The sequence below is a fragment of the Stigmatopora nigra genome, chromosome 5 (assembly GCF_051989575.1).
Source record: "Stigmatopora nigra isolate UIUO_SnigA chromosome 5, RoL_Snig_1.1, whole genome shotgun sequence".
Classification (NCBI taxonomy): Eukaryota; Metazoa; Chordata; class Actinopteri; order Syngnathiformes; family Syngnathidae; genus Stigmatopora; species Stigmatopora nigra.
In genome coordinates this window covers 11810561-11834070 of record NC_135512.1, presented here as the reverse complement: position 1 = coordinate 11834070, position 23510 = coordinate 11810561, and the positions used below count along the sequence as shown (strand labels likewise).

At 36.4% G+C, this 23510-nt stretch overlaps 1 protein-coding gene across 1 annotated transcript; it reads right to left on the bottom strand.

The window, feature by feature from the left end:
- Positions 1-220: 220 nt before the first annotated feature.
- Positions 221-23139, bottom strand: pla2g4ab (phospholipase A2, group IVAb (cytosolic, calcium-dependent)). The gene is made up of 19 exons (XM_077717727.1): positions 23010-23139; positions 20743-20835; positions 19870-19951; positions 19166-19314; positions 18935-19048; positions 18792-18829; positions 18502-18646; positions 17312-17448; positions 16934-17156; positions 16706-16820; positions 14921-15058; positions 14745-14834; positions 12179-12244; positions 10825-10955; positions 10629-10740; positions 9373-9557; positions 8126-8315; positions 6398-6555; positions 221-2418 (listed from the first exon to the last, which is right to left on the bottom strand). Exons 2-19 carry the CDS (start codon positions 20758-20760, stop codon positions 2260-2262), a joined length of 2250 nt encoding a protein of 749 aa, XP_077573853.1. The 5' UTR covers positions 20761-20835; positions 23010-23139; the 3' UTR covers positions 221-2259.
- Positions 23140-23510: the final 371 nt, after the last annotated feature.

Below are 23510 nucleotides of genomic sequence, written 5' to 3'. Positions count from 1 at the left end.
AAAGGCAGAGTCTTATACACCCATCAAAAGAGCCATATATGGCTCCCGAGCCATAGGTTCCCTACCCCTGGTTTAAAATGTCCCTAGGTATGAGTGTGAGCCGGAATGGTTGTGTGTCTATCCAACAATTGGCTGGCCAGCTGAATCATTATTTTTGCAGGCTTGAGTTGATTTGAAGTCACAGCAAAAATATTTAAAAAACGAGCACAATGTGTTTTTTTTCGTCATTACATATTTATTATTTGATTCCTTTCTATACAGTTGTCACTCACCAACAAATTAGTAGGTGTGATTCAGTGCACCTCATAAAATAACAAATAATAGACCTAAATAATTACTTAATTTGAATAATGTGATTCGCAGTTCAGCAGCAATGTCAAAATAATTTCTTAAGACAGCTTTGACTACCAAGCACACTAAACCCCCTTAAAAATTGACTTTCCATCAATCTTACTTACACATCTCAATTTCTATTGCTACCACTCAAAAAAAACAATATAAGAAATAATTAGACAAACATTTATAATGTGGACTAATCAATTACTAACAGTACATTTAGTAAACCTTTTTTTACTGGATATATATTTCAAAGGAGAGTCCTGAAACATGAGTACAATAGTGGTCGGAAGCATTTCAGAGTAAAATTCCAGCCTTTGAGCCCCTGCGGGTATTGGTGTAATGTGTCAGATTCCAGGCTTCCAATGCTGGAGGGTGTAGGTGTAGTGTGTAAAATTCCGCTCAAAGCGAGCTGTTATTTTATAATGCCCTCACACAACCTTGCTTCCCAGCATATGACCTTTTTTTTGGGTGGGGTCTTATTCACTTGTTCAACCACGTAAAATGGTAAAGCTCAGTGCCTTTATTGACATTTGTAATGTGTCACATTGGGAATTTTGTGTGCTCCTATTGTGTTTTTTCCCATCTTCTTATGATTTGAGCTCCGTGTTGACGTTAACAAAAGCCACTGAGGAAATGGCCCCGGGAAGACAAACTTGATAAATCCGGTAAATGCGTAAGCTGAAACAACAGACTCAGGAAAATCAACGCAACTTTAATCTTAATGGGAGAAGAAGTACAGTGTTCCCTCGCTTATCGCAGTTAATGGAAACCGGGACCCCCCGCAATAGCTGCATTTCCGCGAAGTAGGCGTGCCCCTTCAAAAAATGCTTAAATAAACGTATAACACGGGCACAAAAGCACCACCAAGCAAAAACATCATAGTAGTCTGGATGGAGGATCTCCTGCAGTTTTTTTGCACGTAAGAAACATCGTTATTGGGAGTTGTGAACATTGTTTTTTTTTGGGCAGTGAAAATGCGCCTGTAAACAGCCCTGATGTCATCAATGCAATTCCTGAACTCTCACCATGTTATTGACCATTTCTTTGGCCTTTTTTTGATGCAATTACTAATTCTTATTGAATATTTTGTTTCCACCTCTTGTAAAATGATGTAATTTATAATTTTAACTTAATATCTTTAAAAAAAAATCCTGAAAAAAAATCTGCGAAGCTCTGAGTCCGCGATAGCTGAAGCGTTAAGTAGCGAGGGAACACTGTCATCCCGTTTCTATGGTTTCGGGTGTTGTTTCCGTACATTGGTCGCATGACTATAAGGCACTCCCCTTTCCCACCCTTTAGGTGAGTAAACAACAGTGAAATATTGGTGTGTTTACAAGTTGCCATTAAACAAACGGTTACAAGCTTCTCTTGATATCAGTCATGTTTAGACGAGTCATCTCACGAGAGAAAAAAATATGTTACATATTGTAATGGCATGATAAAATTGCAAAGATGTTGGGGCTACCAGTGGGTACACTACAAAGCTTTTTACGGTGCATTTAAAAGGCTCTCAGTATAATTTCAAATCATATCTAGCAGATGTGTTTTGCTCCTGTAAGCAAGTTTAAACATCTAGTCGTTAAATGTTTAACTGAGGATAGTAAGATCTTAAAAAGGAATTTATAGATGACACGGAAAGAGCATTGATCTTTTGATGCGCACATATTTTTTAGTGTTGACATCCAGTCTCAGCCAAGAGGAAACCAAATATCAGGTTTTTCTAATGTGAAAAAAATTCAGAATACGTATGTGCAAATAAGACAGGTGAATTTTTTTCAGTGTTTCTAAAGCTCTAACCAGTAAACACCATTACTAAATCCCATTTCGGTCCAATTCAGCATCAAGTCATCATTATTTTCCCATAAGAAAATGCCCAAAGGGAATCAAAAAGTCAGTCTAAAGTCTTCATCTTCAAACTGTTTACTGATTCTTGTTTCCATGGTTATTCCAGGGATTGTTTTCAAGTTTCCTTTTGAGAAATCTCTTCTTGGGGATCTCACTAAGGGAGAAGGGCATTGTGACGTTGGAAGGATTCTCCTTCCGAGAGACGATGCGCTCTTTAATGGCGTCTTTGATCACCTAAAGGAGGAAAGTACAAGTTAACTCCAACAATAGTATCTTTATGGTGTTACGTTGTAGAAAGTTGCATTTAACCCCTTCAAAAATAAAGTATTATTTTGGATGGGCAATACAAGTGTCTTGCTTTTACTTTGAAAGTCTAGATATGCTCACGTGTAGGCAGAAGTGGGTGAGGCACTTATTTATAGCTGCAGGTCATGTTTAAAAAAAATATCAGCTCACCTTGAAAAAGAAAAGTTGTTGTTTTTAACAAGACATGAATTGGCAAATATTTATTCACTAAAATCCAAGCAAGTCAGAGAGGCTTGCGAAGCGTGTGAGTTACGTAAATATAAATTGTTGCGTAACCCAGCGTTTATTAAGGTGTGTATTAGTAACCCTAACCCTCTCAAATTCTCTGAAAAAAGGGAGCATTTGAGGACATGCCTCTAATTAAACTAGGAGGGATTGTAGTAATCGTTCACTCATTCAATGGATTTCATTGGATTTTTTTTTATATCGAGGATCGTCGTTGGGTTAAAAAATGTATAAAACTGATCCAGACCAAATTGTTACATTGTGTATTTTCATTCTAAATACTATTTATTAAAACAATAGATATACCATATTAACCTGGCGGCTGAGTGTTAAGTGTGCCGGCCTCACAGTGGGGGGCCTGGATGTTCTCCCCGGGCTTGTATGGGTTTTCTCTGGGTATTCCAGTTTTCTCCCACATTCCAAAGACATGCATGGTAGGCAGATTGGACACTCTAAATTACCCCCAGGTATGAGTGTGAGCGTGAATGGTTGTTTGTCTCACTGTGCCCTGCGATTGGCTGGCCACCAATTCAGGGGGTCCCCTACAAGTCGGCTGGGAGAGGCTCCAGCACAACCAACGACCCTAGCGAGGATAAAGTGGTTCAGAAAATGAGATGAGATAAGACCATATTAACTAATTAACTTTAATGTCCATTTACCCTTTGTTTATATAAATATATATATAAAGTTGGTGGTCGGCTTGTTTCATATATGAAACATTTCACATGGAAGTGGCTGTAATAGATTTCCTTCCAAGAGTTGGTGACGCTTGGCTCCCAGAGAATGTCTGCCAAGTCTGTGGCTCTTTCATACTCAGTGCCAAATTGGAATACTTTACGAAAAACTAAACCACAAAAAAGAAATGTGTAGTCACACGTGTCAGAATAGTTGCCACCAGTTGAACTTTCATCAGGCACGACTTTTTGGTGCTGTTTATAAATGCACTTTCTCTAAGTCTGAACTTGAGACATTATGCATTTATTTTGTCCTGGGAGAGGAACATTTTGGAAGGATTTTGAGAAAATTCTTTGCAAAAGAACCAATTAAATATTGAAAAAAAGTAATAATCTCAAATTTTTAGTTTAATGTTGAGTGTTGTACAATGTGGTTAAAATTGTGTTTTTGTTTGGAAATATATATATATATATATATATATATATATATATATATATATATATATATATATATATATATATATATATATATATATATGTATATATATATATATATCTATATATATATATATATATATATATATATATATATATATATATATATATATATATATATATATATATATATATATATATATATATATATATATATATATATATATATATATATATATATATATATATATATATATATATATATATATATATATATATATATATATATATATATATATATATATATATATATATATATATATGTAATTATTTTTATGATATGCCTATATTTTTTAATAAAAATAATGGTAATTGTAATTAAGCATACAAAATAAACTTGATATTCTTCTTTGAACATGGAATTAAAGGGTTTGCATCAAGCTATCTGATATATTGCAAAAGTGTCACATGGCATTGCCTTAACTCTCATCTTCTACAACAAAAATTATCTTCTCACTTGTATTAAAATTTGTAAAAAAATATTTAAATTTGAACCCAAAGGCGAAAAGCTGATGGTAACGACAGACTACAAAAAGTAACCTTAAGCAGAAACTGACATTTTTGGAGGAAAATGGGACCAGCATGTCCTTATTTTAACAGCGAATCTAATTAATACTGAAACCAAAAAAAGTTAAAGTCATTGTTTGATTGTAAGATTTTTCATGTGGCCTCCCTTTGCCAGTTTAAAAAAAGAAATTGCCCAGGTCTGGTATAAAGGCTTTATGTAACCTGACAAATAATTAAAAGCAATTATAGCAATGATTTGAAATAAATTTAGCAGCAAACCTTCTGATACATCAAGCATGTCCATATTGCTACCTCACAATCTTTCTATTCCAGCACTCTCAAACTACTCAGTGAAGACTTAAAATCATGTTCCATTAAATCAACTTTTAACAATGACAATTGGAATGTGAGAGGCCGTGTTGGGCGCCTGGAGAAAACCAAGCTTAGCAGAAGTTTTAAAGTCTTGTGTATTTTTATGTCTGATATTTAGCAGAATTTTGCTCCTATTTCTTAAGGTGAAGACAAAATAAAGATGAGTTGAGCTGAGACACTACAGTTTACAGAGTTTTCACACAAGCAAGATCATTATTTTCACAAAGAATTTGCAACTATCTTTAGCGCTATTCTGTCTTTACAGTGGTACCTCAACATGCAAGTGCCCCGACATATGAGCAATTTGAGATACGAGTAAAATTTTGAGCAAATATTTATCTTGAGATACGAGTAAAAGTTTGAGCAAATATTTATCTTAAGATACGAGTAAAAGTTTGAGCAAATATTTATCTTGAGATACGAGTAAAATTTTGAGCAAATATTTATCTTGAGATACGAGACAAATTTTGATATATACGAACAGACAGCGGACGCCAGAGGTTGCTCATAAGAACATTGTGGGCCCTGTCTTTCTGGTCGCAACTCCCACATGTAATATCTCTCTGGTCGCAACTCCCTTGTGCAATGTCTCTGCGAGAACTGGGCGGAGCGTTTCATTTTTTTCAGTGTTTTTTTCCTGTTTGTCAGTGCAAATGGCGCATATACTACTTCTTGTTGGCAAGTGGTCGTGCGCTATCCTATTGTGAGTACATTTGTGAGCATCATTTGGGGGATATTTTGCAGCGAAGACAAAAGCAAATAACCCTTGATAGGTTGCATCTGAAAGTCAGGATAGAGGCGGGGCAAATAGAGCCAACCCGGGAGAAGAAAGGTATCAAAATTTAAAACTAAATTGGAACTAAGTTGACTGTAAACTTAGATTAAATGTATTTTTGAGTGTGCCTGTATCGTAATCCAAGTTCATTTAAATTTGTTTATGTTATGTTACGAGCGCATTACCGTACAAAAATGTTAATAGATGGCGAATTAGAACAAATAAAAATATTTTTCCAATCTAATATCCTGTTTTTGGTGTTTTTTCAGAGGGATGGAAAGAATTAATTTGTTTTTAGTTCATTTCTATGGGAAATGTTCGTTTGAGTTACGAGAAAATAGACATACGAGCTCAGTTACCACTGCAGTAGCAAATATATGGTAAACAGCCAAATAGTCATCTATCTTCAATTTCTTAGTGTTTCATTTCCCAAAGCACTTTTTATCACTATTTTACAAAAGCCTAAACCATAAAAAAGTCATGTCGTCAAGCACATGCCAAAATAGTGTTTAAGCACCTAACAAATGTCGTCTGAGCAAGGAAAGTATAAATAATTTTTTTTAAAAAAACCTTGCCTGGAATCAGCAGGGATTTTTAAATGATCTATCTGGCCATTGCATCACATTTGACTCAGCATCTAGCACAGAAGTGACTCAGTTACAGTCCATTAGAATCTGGCTGCTCTCAAAGAGTGACACGCCTCCGCTTGATAATCCCTGTACTCACCGTAGAAAGTTTCAATGTTGCACCATAATATGAAAATGACTGCACGGTTGACAATGCAAATATCCAAAGCATTCTCGATTGCCCAATCATGAGGATTAGTCAGAATTAAGGTTGTGGAACTTGATCGACTGACCTCCAAGTTGTTAAGTGTGTTGAACTCCATGAGGTCGTGGAGTCGTGTGTAAGCCTCATTGGAGTACTGGAAGTTGAAAGTGGAGAAGGGCGATTCTGGGTCGTCAAAGATGTCAAAGTCTGCAAACTCCTTCTCCTTCTCTGTCTCCCTTGGTACACCTTGCAAATAAATAATCAAAATGGGTGTTTTGTGAGTAATCTGATGAACCACGATTCTTAGAGAGAATGTACAGGTCTCTTGAAGTACATTTTTATACCCACTTACAAAACATGTACCGTATTTTCACGACTATAAGGCGCACTGTATTACAAGGCGCACTGTATTATAAGGCGCACTGTCTATTTTGGAGAAAATTTAAGACTTAAGTGCGCCTTATAGTCGTGAAAATACGGTAATTGCTATTGACTTCCAGGTATGAAGCACTCACTACACAGTCACCTCTAGAGCCAGCCATTGTTGATGTTTTGGATTTTTTTGTATAAAATCTTGCAATGGGGGAGGAGCTATATGATGGAAGTTTTTGTAAACTAAGATGGCATCTCCATATTTAACAGTATTGTTTCAGTTCAGGCGTTTGTGTTTTTTAATATCCGACAGTGGTGGTTTTTCGTTTTTCGTTTTCAGTTTTTTCCATATATAAGGTACACTGTATTATAAGGCGCACTGTCTATTTTGGAGTAAATTTAAGACTTTTAAGTACGCCTTATAGTCGTGAAAATATGGTAATGCCAATTCCAGTGAGATTCATAAAATACTTTCTAAACTTTTCAAAATATTTCAAACACTGTTCTGCCTACCACCCCGGTTTGCCAGCCTCTGGCCAAAAGAACGTAACAGTTTTTACGTCAAGGCTGGTTTGGATGCTGGTTCCACCTCATTCTTGTTTAATCACCAGTCAATTGTAAATAATGCAATGAGTGGGAATTTATCCTGAACCTGCTTCAGAAACATCAACAAGATGAGCAAACACTATACATGAATTCCGCTTGCTCGCATTATAGGACAAATACCGCACTTGGGTTTACCTGTAAAACAAATTAACCAATGACGCATCAGTTACTTGTTTAAGAAAATTCTCAGACAAAAAGCAATCTGGAAAAAGCAAGCAACTGAACGGAAACGGATTCAGCATTTACTCTGGATATTGCCCCTTTCTACAAACTACAAGTCCATTTATGGAATATACTGCCGGTTAGTAAAAAAAAAAATTACGTATTTCCATAAACAGGCTACGGAAGTACGTGGGCACATGCTTGAATGAGCGTTAAGAGACACTAGAGAGATGATGAGATGAAGATTAGGTGCTAGGATGTCTTTGTATCATGATAAATGGCCAGTTTACACATAACTCTCCCACAGCAGTGACAGATTCCCTACCAGCACCTGGCTCCTCAAGGAACCACCATTCTCACAAACAGCTCATAAAACACACACACACGACCCGCTGCTGTTTCTGTCTGTGTCCACACGCAATTCCAGGCAGCAAAATGTATGTGGGTTTAAAGACGCATCCTTTCCGTTAATATCCCTGACCCTGAGCGCATGGATTTAATCGGTAGCTATGTGGCTGAAATGGCAAAAAATAATTATCCGTCTTCTCGAAATATTGCGTGAATTCAAGGAAGCGATGCCTCATGTGATGTTACGGTAAAATGCAACAAAGCGGTGCAGTTTGAATGTTTTTTCTGCACATACCATGTGGAAAACCGACCATATGTACACACTTACCAGGCGCTTTGAACTGTCTGAAGTTGATATTCACCAGGACAAAATGGATGATGGTCGGGCAGTTTCTCTCGCCTCTTTTGGGTTTGAACACGTAGCATTCCTTGAGGCCCTCTCGGTCAAAGACTTTTGGATCAATTTTCGGGAATGGAAGCTTGTTCATACGAGCCCACTTTTCTGCCAACAGAAGCTCCTGGTGCATGGATTTAAAAAGGATAAAAAGGCCTATTTAGGGCTTGCAATGGTATAACACCAAAAAAAACTGTGTATAGTGTATGCATTGAGTTTCAAATCACAGTTCTTGCCACAATAACTGATTGAATTGAATTTAAAGCAAGTCTGTAGAATTCTAGCATGATGGTGCTATACATGGTGTGGTTTTTCAAAATATATACAGTAATACCTTGAGATAAGAGCTTAATGCGTTCCGGCACCAGGCTCGTATGTCAATTTATTCGTTTCTCAAATCAAAATTTCCCCTAGAAATGGAATAAATACAAATAAATATGTTCCCTCCCTCTGAAAAAGAATACTAAAAAATGGATATTACCATGGAAAACCATTTTTATTTGTTCTAATTCACCACCTATCTAGTGGTTATAATGTTCAATATTGAAACGTGATATTATCCAGTACAGACAGACGGTAACGTTTACCGTGGATGAGAGAGTGAACATAAACTTTAAATTGAACTTAAATGGACTTAGATTACGATACTTTCAAGGGTTCAGACGGTGTCTTTTTCAAATGCTTTACTTTTAAGTTAATGGAGATTTCGCTGGATTTTTCACAGATTATCGACTTGGTCACACTATCTCTTCCTAAATGTATATCTTTTAACTACATGAAACTAAGGCTCTCCATCTCGTTATGAATGTCACTGCGCATCTTAAAAATTATAGTTATCCCTTCATTGCATTGGCTTGCTTTGGACCCATTGTTTTTTCCCTTAATTTTGCTACCCGGATGGTTGCATCAGGGCACCATCTCGTATGCTTGTATCTCAAATTTGTCTCATATCTCAAGATAAAAATTTGCTTTGAATTTTCTCATATGTTCGGGCACTGGTATTTCAAGGTATTACTGTACTTGTCTTGTGTATGAATAAAGGGGTGTAATGGAAACCATTGGTTCAGTGTTTACATTTTGTTCAAAATCAGAGCTAACGTACCATAGTTAATTACATTAAAGACAAAAGTTTAAAAAATGCTAGCTTGTATGATTCTCCAGAGAATAAAGTGGAGTCAGACCTTAAATGGCGGGCTGGAGTCACTTGGTCGTGCAGAGAAATCAAAAGAGATGATAAGATCAACGCCACGTTGAGGTCGCAGAAGGAGAGGGTAGGGGAGGTTGTAGGTTAAGCCGCTATCCACTACGTGGATCTTCTTACTCTTCACATCCAGAGGTTCATAGATACGGTCAAACTCATCCGGGTCTGAGAGGGTACAAATCAGTCAAGGAATGGAATAAATGATGAGTTCAGGAATGTCAAACATGTTGGCACAGAAACACTTTAACAACATGAGAAGGATGAGGAAAGTTCATTTTGTCAACATATTGCGAAACAGTGAAGCCACACAGTACTATTATCTTCTGTCTCTTTGTTTTAGCATTAAACTCATTCATTTAACTAAATGTTAAAATGAATCCAAGCTCAGTTAAGTTATTTCCACCAAGCAGGTAAAAATTCTGAAGTCTCGCAATAATACATCCTACATTTCTGCTTTTATCATAGTTGAGGAATGAAATAGTTTGACCTAATTTAGTACAGTGGTGCCACTGTCTAATAGGCCCCTTTCGATTGTGGCAACCTTGGGTTCAGCCCACCTTAGGCTTTTGAATATGGAATATGTCCATGAGCGTACAGAGTTTGGGAAGCAAGTCAAGTATGCAATTATGCTTTTGGAAACACACAAGAGTGAGTAGAATAGTCAAGACTATTACTCATGAAAGATTAGAGTAACTTGAAAAAAGTCAAGATCAAAAGTAGCCATCCAAAAAAAATGTACAAAAGTAGCAAGAAACAATTTCTTCCGAAATACTTTTTAAAATTTTGTCCGTAATATACAATTTGAAACATACTCTGAGAAAAATGCTTGGTATATTTTTTTTCTGAGCTTAACATCACCTATATGAAACAAATGAACTTACAACTTTAGCCCAAAATCTAATTTTAACTGGCAAGATTTGCAGAAAACAAACATCAGCTGACTCATTCCAAGAGCATGAGTGCTCACACATGCATGGATAAACATAGATTCCTACTTATCAAAATGAATTTATCTCTGGTTTCCCATGTCTATCGCTGACAAATAAAAGCTGGAAGATAGTTAAAATCCACTCTTTCAAGGAATACACTCTGTGTGACCTAGTCTAACTCCAAATGAATGTGAGAAAATGTAGCAACTGCCATCATAAGTTATGAGAAAAAAATATCCAAAGCCTAATTGTACTCAATGTGCATCTAAAAAGAATAAACAAAATATTAATTTCTTGTTGTTGTTACCTGTGACAGCATCCACCTCCTCCTCTGGTGTAGATTCATAGCAGCCAAATCCATTGATAGGAGAAAAAGGCATGCTGGTGTTCAGGTTCAATCCCAACATAAAGTTATGCACCTGGTCAAATGAGAAGAGCAACAGAAATGAACATTTGAACTTGGATAGTTCTAAAGATCAAATTCCAAAAGGGAGTTTGGTAACCTTTCCAGCTCGGCCCTCTCTGGTGTTGAACAAGGCTGAATCACTAAAGAGTGAAGTGAACATCCTTTGAACCCAGCTGGCCTGGGCAGTGCGATGGTACTCGTCTTCTGCCTCCTGGTTTTCTGAGCCACCTGAAAAAAATGATACCGTATTTTTTAGACTTTAGGTCACACCTAAGTATAAGTCGCATCAGGCAAACAATGCACAAAGAGGGAAAACATATATCGTATTTTCTCGTATATTAGCCGCCTCCGCGTAAAAGCTGTACACTTTAAATTGCCTTAAAATTGTTGAATTTGACAATTTCTCTCAAATAAGACGCCCCCTTCTTTACAATTCACCTCCATTTTCATGGTTTTAATAGGGAGTACAAATGTGTTACTTTAAAGGGAAAATCTTAAGAAAAATCCTCACACGTGGTATTTCTGAGATACTGCATGAAGTGTCTACTGGTTTGCACATTATTTGGGTCAATATCATAAGGAAGTTAATATGCCTGTAAATGCAAAATATCAAATTATTCAATTTGCATAATGAAATCGTGACGAAAACCTGATGATTTGATGACAGAAATTACAATTTTCTTTCCAGAAGTTTAGGATATTGCTTCGAATGTCAAAATATCTCATTTATATTACTGCAATAGTTGTTACTTTCGAACAAGAAATAAAAAAATAAAAAATAAATACAATTTTGAGAAGAAATCTCAATCAAAGGAGTAATATGTCACACTTTCTAAGCAAAGATGTGCCTTTCATCTATTCCTCTATTCAGTATTGACCTCAAGATATTTGATAAGTGTCATGGCGGACATATCATTCCAGATGGAACAACGATGACACATTGGATGTTAACCTTTACATAAATGCAAATCTTCCTCTGATATGAAAAACAAAAGTGTCAATATTTACACTTCTATTTACGCCAATTTTATGTCATCCTGGTGAGAGTGTGGTTAGAGCATCTGCCTCACATTTCTGGAGTTAAGGGTCTGATCCCAGGTGGGTCCTCAGTGTTCAAAGTTAGCATGCTCTCCCCAGGCTTCCGTTGGTTTTCTCTGGGTACTCCAATTTTCTCTCACATAAAAAAAACATGCTTGCTAGGCTGGTTGAACACTCTAAATTGCCCCTAAGTATGAGTGCGAGCGTGAATGTTTGTTTGCCTCCTTGCTCTCAGGGTGTTCCAGGTGCCCTAAGTCAGCTGGGATAGGCTCCATCAGAAACCCCCCCTCCCCCTCTTGTGAGGATAAGCGTTTCAAGAAAATTAATTAAAGAATACTGTTGTCTTAATGAGTTAACCGACTTGATTCAGTAGTGGAGAACCAACGTTGCAATTTGTAGGAATTTTAGCTTACCTTTGCGAGGTTCGTCCTCGTTGTCGAGACTATCTTCTCCAACAATTTGTTGTGGCTTGATATGTTCTGGAAAATGAAACATGAAACATTTGAGAGGGCACAACAGGTGAAAAATAAAGTTTTAATGGATTGGAAGAAGCAGTGACGTTTGTAAAGTTGCAAAATCACATGCCACACTTCAACTTTGATGAACTTTTGCACAACCACATATGTACGCTACCAACAATACAACATTTAACTGCGACAGTTTTGCAATTGGCGGCACAATGGCCAAGTGGAAGGTAGGCTGCTTGAGCACTCTAAATTTCCCCTAATATTAGTTTTAGCTTGAATGGTTGTCAGTTTTTTTGTCCCTGCAATTGGCTGGCCTACATTTCAGGGTGTCCCCCACCCGGTGCCCATAGTTGGCTGGGGTAGGCTCCAGCACCCCCTGGTCCCTCCTGTCAGCATAAGCGTTTCAGAAAATTAATTATCAGAGAAAAATGAATTTTGCACGGGTAACGTAAACCCAGTGTTTTAGTTTTTCAACTTTTTTTGCGGGCGCAACAACCACGTAAATTTATGCAAGAGCAATGATTACTAAGCAACACATTGTCAAGAGGAAACCAATAAAAAACAAACAAATCTTTTAACAGTTTTCCCATATTTGGTTTGATCATGCGTTATCTCTGAATATCCAAAGGTCATCATAAGCAAATGGATTTTCCTAAACAAACTCCTCCGAACTGTATTCTGAATAACAGACAGACTAACACTAAACAACTATACTTTTTTTATCAAGTCCATTTCCGTTTCATTGTCTTTTGTATGAAAGCCTTTTATATTCAGAGCTCTCTTATGCTTTAAATAATATGAGTAAAATCAGAAACACGCTTTTATACTACGAAAGGGATTTTCTAAATTGCATCAACACTATCGTCTCGTCTCATTGACCCATTGAGGACACAGCATACGAAGCAATTTAATGTTCTGGAACAGGTATAAAAGCACTTGTCAAATGTGTCAAATGCATAACCTTTAAAAATTATATTATGAAAAAATACATTTAAAAAACCAATGATGGCATCTTGAGAATATAAACTAGAAAGGACTTACTTCTAACGGGTGAAAATTATGAACAAAATTAAGTGGGATATAAGGAGCGAAAAGAAGAGTGAAATGTAACGACACATGAAAGGCAAAGTGATGAAATGAGTCTCCCTTTGGAAAAGGTTACAAAACCATTTCTAAGGGTTCCCAGCAAACCATGGCCACAGAAATTGCCCACAATTGGAGAGAACTGGAAACAGTGGCAAATATTCCCACGAGTAGTAAATCATCTACAATTACCCCAACAGTGAAACAACCAATCCATGACTTCACAAAAGAAACAAGAATGACATCGGAAGCTCAGCATGCGCCGATTACGGTCAGTGGTGACTCAATTAAAGGAAAGAGACTTAGTTAAAATGGAAACTTTCCAAAGACAAAAACCACAGCTGACAAAAAAACCTGTTAAAATGTCTAACATTTCAATGAAACACAAGGCTTTAGGAGAAATGTTTTTAAATTGAAAGACAAATGTTTTTGAATGAAAGTGGCCTGAAACATCTATCAGAAAAATAGACAGAAATCAATAAAAAGCCAAAGCCATGTTGTCTGACTGTCAGTTCATCCCATCTCGTTATTTATTACTATAAAGCTACCTGATGATGCAGTGATTCTTTTGCCTGACTTCAGTGTGGGCATCGTGGGATCGGTTCCTATTTTGTGATGGTGTCGTTGTGAATGCGAATGGTTGTCTGTCACCAGTTTTGTAAATGAATGACTGAATGAATTTTTCTAGGCAGAGCAGCATGGTGAATGAGTGATTACCACACCATGCTCAAAGTTATGATATCGAGGGTTTCAGCCCAGGTGGGCCCCAACTATCCTGGGTGGAGTTTGCATGTTGTCCCTGTGCCTGAATGGGTAAACGTCCGGCGACCAAAAGTCTGGGCGACCAAACGTCCGGGCGACTAAACGTCCGGCGACCAAACGTCCGGGCGACCAAACGTCTGGCCAGGCCTGAATGCGTTTCCTCCAGGTACTCTAGTTTCATCCCATCTCCCTAAACCACTCGACCACTTCAACCAGCTGGCAAAATTTTTTAAATTAAGAGATTTTCTGATGACCCTGAGTTTAGAAGGACGTGGGAAAATGTAGCCTATATTATATATTTTTTAACACAATTTTAGATCACTATATGTAGACGAATGATCACCTCAACTGTTGGACATGGTTACCATGACTGTACCTTGTTTTGGCTCTTATAGGTTGAAGAAAAAGGTCTAATTCTTTTTACAATCTTTAAAATTGAGTTTCTTTGAGAAACAAACAATATCAAAATGCTAATCATTGGAACTGTCAACAAAGCTCCAATTTAAATTGACATTTCCAAGAATTAGGAACCTGAAATATAACTTTAAAATAAGGAAGTGTCACTAAAGGTGTTACTATGGAAATGTAATTTATAGAACACTGATAGGAAGAAGAAACCTGTACAGGCAAAGCCTAACAGGAGTGCAATCAAGGAGGAAATACTTACCTAACTCCTCCTCCATTGTGGAGCCTCCGGCGGTTTTGTTCACACCGAGCACTCTGTTAAAAAGAATGGAGAAGGCACTGCCCCAAACACCTGCACAAACATACATTAAATAAAACAAATAATTGCAGTTGTAAGAGTCATCAGAATCAGCAACAAAAATGTGGACGTTTTCTCACCCATTAAAAAGTGAAGAGGGTTTTCTTCATATTTCTTGACCACTGTTCCCATGAAAAATTTGCTTCCAAAAAAGTCAGGTTTCATAAAAGTGCCATACTTTGCCATTCCAATTTCATAAGGACTGAACTCCACCCAATCTGAAAACGAAATCTCAATGTAAAATCCCATTTTCTTTCCTCATTAAACTAATACGATCTCCTAAAAACCAAGAATTAGGAAAATATTTGGTAAAAGCCATACTAAAACAATTTAGGACTCTCTAAACTTTTTTCCAGTCAGTAGTTACCACCCATATATGCTAAGCAACTGTGCAACAATTCAAAAAGTTTTAAAACTTAATTTTAAAAACTTAAGAAATGTATACACAAATTCTCATTATAAACATTTCTGGAATAGTGCAAACATTATAAATACAATAGTTAATACATCTGCCAAATGCATACTAAAAAAATCATCTATTAATCTACGCTAAAAACATCCTAAACAAATATAACCATTTTGTATGTTGAGAAAAACCACTGAAATAACTAATTCTGCATTTTAGCTGATATCCCTTCTAAATGGGATAAGCTGGTTGACTAAATGAGTGTTAGCTTTTGATAAAGTTTTTTGGACTTTTCACTTTTTGACATGATAGCGCTGGCTGAGCTGACCCAATTTTTTTTCTAAGATGAATGCAGTCAAACACTATAGTTTTACATGGGAGACATACTGTCTGATGTCGATATGAGCTCATATTAGCTCCAGGTTCAACAAAGAGGGCTTTCCCACATAGGTTATACATGAATGAAAGTTAACTGGCACAATGCCTCAAGCAATCATGCCATTTTTGTTCAGGCTTGTAGGACACATTAGCGGCAACAGTAACAAAAACTGCAATCATGCAACTAAAAATAGACAAATAGATGCACGCAAACATACCTGCCATAAATATTAAACTAATTACTGCTATTAAAAATTCTTGTACTTAATCCATTTTTGGACACTAGTATTTAGTGATAAAATAATTTGTGTGGGAAGATTCACACAAATACGTGCTAGTTAAACTTTTGTAGGAAATATTCTGAAATCTGAGCTGCTTATCCTTGCAAAGGTCGAGGGGGTGCTGGAGCTTATCCCAGCTAACTATGGGCATTAGACGGGGCACACCCTGAATGGTGGCCAGCCAATCGAAGCCGCAAGTAGACGGACAACCAGTCACACTCATACCTAGTGTTAAGAGTGTTCAACCAACCTACCCTGCATGTTTTGGGAATATCGGAGAAAAACGGAGTACCCATAGAAAACCCACACAACTCCAAACAGTGAGGACAGTTTTGGGTTTGAACACACCCACAGAACTGTGAGGCCAATGCACAAAAAAATTGGTCGCCTTCAAAGGTGTTCAAAAGTGTTCAACATGCCTACCATGCGTGTTTTTGGTATGTGGGAGGAAACCGGAGTACCCAGAGAAAACCCACGCAACCCCAGGGAGAACATAAACCCCACATAGTGAGAACCCACCTGGGATCGAAATGTCGATCCCTGAACTACGAGACCGACACGCTAACCACTCATGCACCAGGCCGCCTAGTCGGAAGTCATACAACATTTAAGTTAATAATTGGCGGTATGTGCAGACAAAACAGTGGAGGTTGCATTGGCAACAAGCAAATCAGTTCATCACACCTTTCAATTGAATCATACCACCGCCCTAGCTCGTCAAATACTTCTCTTCTTATTACATATTGGTTTGGTCAGGTTTTGTTAGTTTTCAGGAATGTTAATGTAGCTACAACATTTACCTGCAAACATGAGCTCAGAAACATCTGGCTTGACATGCAAACACGTGAAGAGAGGAAGAGGGCTTTGTGCCTGGTTTATTTTCTCCTGAATGTCACTTAACTTGCTGTCCATCCTCTAAAAAAGAAAAAAGACACCTACTAATACAATTGATATAATTTCCTGTCAATACTTTTGAAAAAAGTAAATCCCCTGGAAATGAAATGAAACATGTTATATTCAGATCTTACCGCAGGTATGAGGGTTTCTCCAATGAGCATACCGAAAATATCAGTAAAAGTGACTGGCTGTCCTGAAGCCTTTTTGATCCAAAGAGCTTGGATGTAGTTTTTTATATGTTGCGGCATCAACAAGCGTAATGGATTACTGCTGACTCTGTTCATCAGTTCTTTGTTGATGTAATTTGGACCTTTGTTTGGAAATTCAGGGTGCGAGTAGAGGATGGACATATACCTGGAGAAAATAAGAAAAAAGAGGATAGTTTATAGGCCCTCCTTTTTAACAGAACATATGAATATTGCATTTATTTAAGCAAGAAGTACGGTACTGTAATCTAAGAGGAGTTATTTCTTCCCCACTTTCCCCTTTAACTCATATGTCAGACCTACCAGGTGGATCCAGACAGACCGGCAATATATGTACTACAATCTAGGACTCCAGACTCAAACAAAGCCTTCATCACACCAGAGTAGCCGACCATGGCACGAAAGCCGCCTCCTGAACCCGAGATAGCAATAACTGGTACCTGTTGCATGCACAAGATGAAAGTCATTAATGGAGAAAGCATGTTTATTCACTTGGCATGAGCCTCACACATTTTTATCCTCGTTTCTAGGCCTCCATTACCTAACCATAATATGTGTCATTCCAGAATTGCAGGACATTTTGGTTTGAAAATTCATTAAAAATAAGCTTTCACTTTTCTGATGTGCTGCTACATATTAATGAATAACATATAATATCAAGGTCTTGAATAGTTAATTTTAACAGAAACATATGTTACTCATTTAAAATGTCCTCCATTTCTAAAATAACACATCACCAAATATTTAGATATTATTCTTACTTGTGTATTAATTGTCAAGTCCTGTGTCAATATTTGTTTGTCTCACAGCAAATGTTAGAATTCAGACAAATCCAAGACAGACACCAAATAAACATAATGTAACATGATGACATGTTAAACTGAAGACATTAACTGGCTATCTCAGTCCTCAAGAACTTCCTGTACCCGTTGAACTTGGCGAGGTGTGGTTGCAGATTATAACCAGCCTCAAGGGCATGAGACGAAATCAATATAAGTGAAGAAAATGAAACTTTGTCCATGGGATAGGAACAGAATGTTGAAGACCTTTGTGGATCTTATGTTGTTTGATATAAGAACTGGCAATACTTGAAGAATATATATGAAAACTATGTGAAATGTACTACTTTCAGGAGTTACATTAATGATCAAGACATATCCAAACTAAAGCAGGCCGACTACTTTTTCGCTGCGTTTATCTGTGCCAAAAGAAACTAATTAGGACATCGTTGAGTGAGAATCTTTGCAAAGGGAAACTTGAGCATAACTTCTGACTAAGCAGTTTTACTTCTCCAGTAAATACTCTGCTGTAAAAACCCCGAAGTGCATACTGAGGAATTCTGGGGGAGGAGATGTTCCACCTAGTTCACTTCCTTGTCCTGCCCCATTCTTACTCTCGCATTCTACATGTAATTATCACACCTTTAACATGTTTCATGAGAAAAGATAATGCATGCTAATGTTCACTGCGATGGACTAAGCACCCATACTCACCTCTTCGGGTGAGTTGGGAAGGACTCGAGGCTTTTCCATGTCTAGTAACTTCTTAATGCCCAGCATCACTCTTTCTCTGCGAGTCTGCCGGAAACGCTTCTCCTTTTCACACAAAGCCGGGCTGAAGCGTAAATCTAACTTTGTGCTGGAGGCACAGAGATATGCATTTTACACAAACAAACGGGATGTTTTGGTTACAAGCCTTCATAATTGTTTTTACCTCTTAAAAAAAATCATCAAATACTGTAACTCAGAATAATTAATTGTAATGTTTTTGCTGAACAACATACCATATCTCCAATAACATCTCTATGTAGACTTTAGTTGCCTATAAAAACAATAAGGCGAGGCATTGAAATGTTTTGTTGAAGTAGAAATGTAACAAAGCTTGGAGAGAATTTTGAAGCTATATATGTATTTTGTTATAGCTCACTTTGCCAATGTGGAAGGTTTCCGTCTGTTTGTGGCCGACTCTGAGTTTGGAAATGTCAAAGGAAGCAGTCCCAAGAGTCTCGTCCATCACATAATTGGCGTCCATTAATGTAATCTGAGTAGGAACAAAAATAACCATTTTCGACTAGTTAAGAAGGAACTGGAAATGTCAATGTGAAATGGATATTCCTGATAAGATTTAATATTTAGGATAAAATAAGACAGGTCGAACCTCTAAGTCGTTCTGCAGGTTGGGGTCCAAGATGAAATGAAATTTCTCATCCCATTTCGGATTGATGTTGTTGTCTATGTGCTTGGTCTTCTTTCTGCTTTCTGGGGCTGTCGGGATGAACAGCTCCACGTATGGATCTGGTGTGTCCACTGGACAAACATAATAGAATATACATCTTTAAACTTCTTTTTTTTTTTACATAATTTGTGTTTTTTTTTCCTTTTAAATTGTGCATTAACAAAAAAAAAAGTCTCAAATCTTGGTAACTGTTTAAAACATTGCAAGCGCACTGAAATTGAAAAAAAATACCAGATTTTTTTCTGACATAAATTGCACCAGCCAAAGATTACACAATGAACATAAAAATATATATAGATTATTTTTGGCAGGGATTATGTCTTTAATTAATTGGAAACCAAAAACAAACATGCTTAAAATGAACAATAGTCAAATGAAGAATAACAGGCTTAATGGCATTTTTTAACATAATACTTAGATAAATAAAAGTTGCAGGCTCAGCCAAATGATGAAAAATTGCTACTTATACGTCGGAAAATACGTCAATTTTAACTCATCTTAAAGCCAAATAGTATTCTCTTGTTTTAATAACAGACAGTCTAAAATGGTATCGTACTTTATAGAGATTTTATATTCAGTATATAAATAAAAAGCAAAATTCATGTAAACAAATGAAGAAGACTCACACAAGTCCCCAAGTGCACCTTTGGTGACACTTTCAGCCCGAATGACTCTCACTGTGAATTTATGGGAAAATTGTTGTTCCACCTAAAATACAATGTGAATGTCACAAATGAAATCAGATGAATAGACCACCTGTCATGAAATCAATATAGCATAATAAATAAGAGGAGAAAATTTATGCAGTTAAAAAAAAATCACTCAACAATAGCTACAACATTTTAGGTGATTCTCACATTACTCTGGTTCAACTTAATGACATAGGTACGAGGAAATGTTACAAATTTACTGGAGATGAGGGCTCATACATCATGGAAATTAATACTCTTGTCAGAGGAAAAAAAATATTTTAATAATAGAGTTTGGGCTTCCAAAGCAGAGAACTCAATTGATTTAAAAAAAAAAAAGAAGAAGAATCTGCCATGAAAAAATGTTGATCTTCTTCGCAGATTGTTTTTCCAGTGCAAATTGTTTTTCTTGTGCAAATTGTCATACTAGTTTATAATTGCTGTTATTATCAAACAAAAGCAGCACCAGACAATAAGATACACCCATAGCAGACTATGAGATACACCCAATCCAAATATAAAAACAAGTATACTTTTTTTTTGTATATTAGCCTCTCCGGACTATAAGCCACAGGGGTAAAACCCTAGTACCAAAAGAAATGCAGCAGATTATCCTGTAAAAACAGGTATTTATTAAAAAGGTTTTTTTTAATATTCTCTCACTATGTTTGATATTTTTTACCTCTCCATGAATTATAGTGGGTTTAAAAGATTTTGGACTAATTTACTTGTATCAAAATGCCAACTCTCATCTAAGTGAACTGGTTGAATTGACTGAGACTAGTTAATCAGTCAATAAGGAATACGTACAATTATATTGGATGCCATGGTGTCTCTGCGGTGAAAGAATCCCTGAAGATGTGAATTCAGGACCACCACATCTCAATCCTTAGTTCACACTGTCTGTAAAATTAAACACAACAGTTCCAAACTTACTATTCAATGTTTAAATACACACATAAAGGGAAGATTTTCAATGTAAAAATGCCCCCCAACCCATAAAATCCTTTATACAAGCAGTGAAAACAGAACTGATACTCTTTCACTATTCGCGTGTGTGTAATAGAGAATCAACCAGTGTTTTTTCAACTGCTCAACAAATAGTGCCATCACTGACGAGCTTGAGAGCACGTAGGGAGACTGAGCTCAACCAGTTCGTCACGTAGTTTGCCTCAGTGGTCCAAAACCTACAAGTGCCAGCTCATTCTGACCTTGTTCATCACTGTACAATGGGCACATGCAGGACTATGTGTGGGTGTTTGTGTGTGTGTGTATGTGTGTATAAATGTGTTGATACAATACACGTTCCATGTGTATCCGGATGTGAGGGAAACACCACAAACGAGCAATGACGCACAATAGATGGTTTTTCCCCAAAACATAACACAACTGTTAAACTATATGGATTTCTATCTCAGAATTTCTGTACATGAGTTCGAATCCAAGTCGGTCCACCTGTGTGGAGTTTGTATGATTTCCCCGGACCTGCGTGGGTTTTCTCCAGGTGGACTGGTTTCCTACTACATTCCAAAGACATGCATGGTAGGGTAGTTGGACACTCTAAATTGCCCCTAGGTATGAGTGTAAGTGTGAATAGTTGTCCGTCTTCTCGTGGCCTGCGATTGGTTGGCCACAAATTCAGGGTGTCCCCTGGCCTCAGGTCACCATTAAGAAAAAGACGTTTGTAGGTGATAGGTTATCGTTTTTAGCCATACAAGAGCAGTTGATGTAGTTTTCAAGTACTGCAAACAACACTTTCTGGAGCACCTGTTTTAGTCATTTGCTTTCAATGACAGAGCTAGAGGTCAAATCCACTTGGACTAACTGGGAAGGACTCGCAGCAAATGATTGTTGGCAATCATCGCATCAAAATTGGATGGACGTCCAGTGCAATCAATGGCACTGAAAACTTTGCATTCACAAGCAGTCCTGGCCTGAATGGTTGTCAATGGGAGGCAGTGGAGTTAATAGTAGATATTAGCGTTATATTTATTGATATTATTTATTGCTATAATAAAATCAGTAAGGAAAAACTTAAATGTTTTATCTTATTTTTTATTCATCTTTGCTCCTTTGTATTTTGTGCTTTTTTTTTTGTTTTCTTTTTTTCTCTGATCAGCACATGTAGACATGGAAATTAGCCAACGCCTATAAGCTGGTATGGTCAGTTTAATTGCACGAGGCTCGTGCATCGATCATTAAAATGTAATTAAGTAATTATTTAATTAATCCACTGTTTATTTACCTTGAAAATGGTTAAACATTGTTTCTTTTTTTTCTAATTTCCAATTGCATAATTTTCCCTATTTTAATTAATTAATTGACTTTTAAAATAGCACTAAGAACAAAAGAACTGTGGCTATTCTCAATTTTTTTTATTAAAAATGTATTTTTTATACTGCTTGTTATGAATCCTATTTCATTTATTTAGCAAATTTAATGTATTTATATAGGCATACATAATATGTCTGTATTCATTCATTTTCATTTAGTTTTTTTTTAAGTTTTATTCATCGATTAATATATTTATTCATGCATAATTCATTTATCAACTATAATTAATAATTGACACTTGCACTATACCAGATATTAATATACAGTGGCGCTTGTGGTGTTCATGTATGTGAATGACCGGTTTTCATAAGACACGTTGTTAAAAATTTCCCAATAATTTATAAAATGTTAATGTAAATTGAATTAATCTGTATTCAAATTCAAACAATGTTTGGATAATTCCCATCAGGATCCAAAATGTTTAGCGCTTGCTGCAGGACATAAAAAAAGGATCTTCTTGAAAACACATCTTAAATATCAAGACACATTTTACATTGACAACCCAATAATAACATGTGGAAATGTATAGAGTTCATATTAAATGATATGAAAGTGCAAAATCCACGATGCTCATATTTATACTATGCTCCACGAAAAGAATACGATACTAAGCATTTTTCCTCTTCAAAAATGAAAGCGTAGCTTCCTCATTGCGCAAACGTAGTTAGATCACTAAATTCACTTTTTGGGGTAAAATACTATAAACTTACACGCGTGTCTGAGAGGAAGCAAAGTAGACATACCTTGACGAAGGAATGTTTAAACTCTCAAATCCCGAAAGAGTGTCATGCCGTACGCGAGAATGTTCCACTCCACCACTTTAGTTGGGGGAGGCGGTGCCTCACTTTACTTGTGGAGAATCGTTCAGTTGAATAAGAGTGACACGTAAACTATTAATACGGAAGAAAAAAAGTAATATTTATTATCTTCTTCAACTTCAATCTCGTAGATAAGTGTCAAACATTTCCTATAAGGATTTTTTTTTCCTATTAGTAAATAACCATCCCAAGGGAATCTATGGTATATTCTATATCATCAGTTAAAAGTGATTTCCACGTACCTGTAGAAATGGGAATAATAATAATTATTATTAGCATTATTATATTAATAATGATAATAATCATAAGAATACAAATAATAATAATGTTAACATTAACTATAATAATTATTATTGTTATTTTATTTTTATCATCATTGCTATAATAATTATTAATATTATTATTGTTATAGTAATTATTCATATT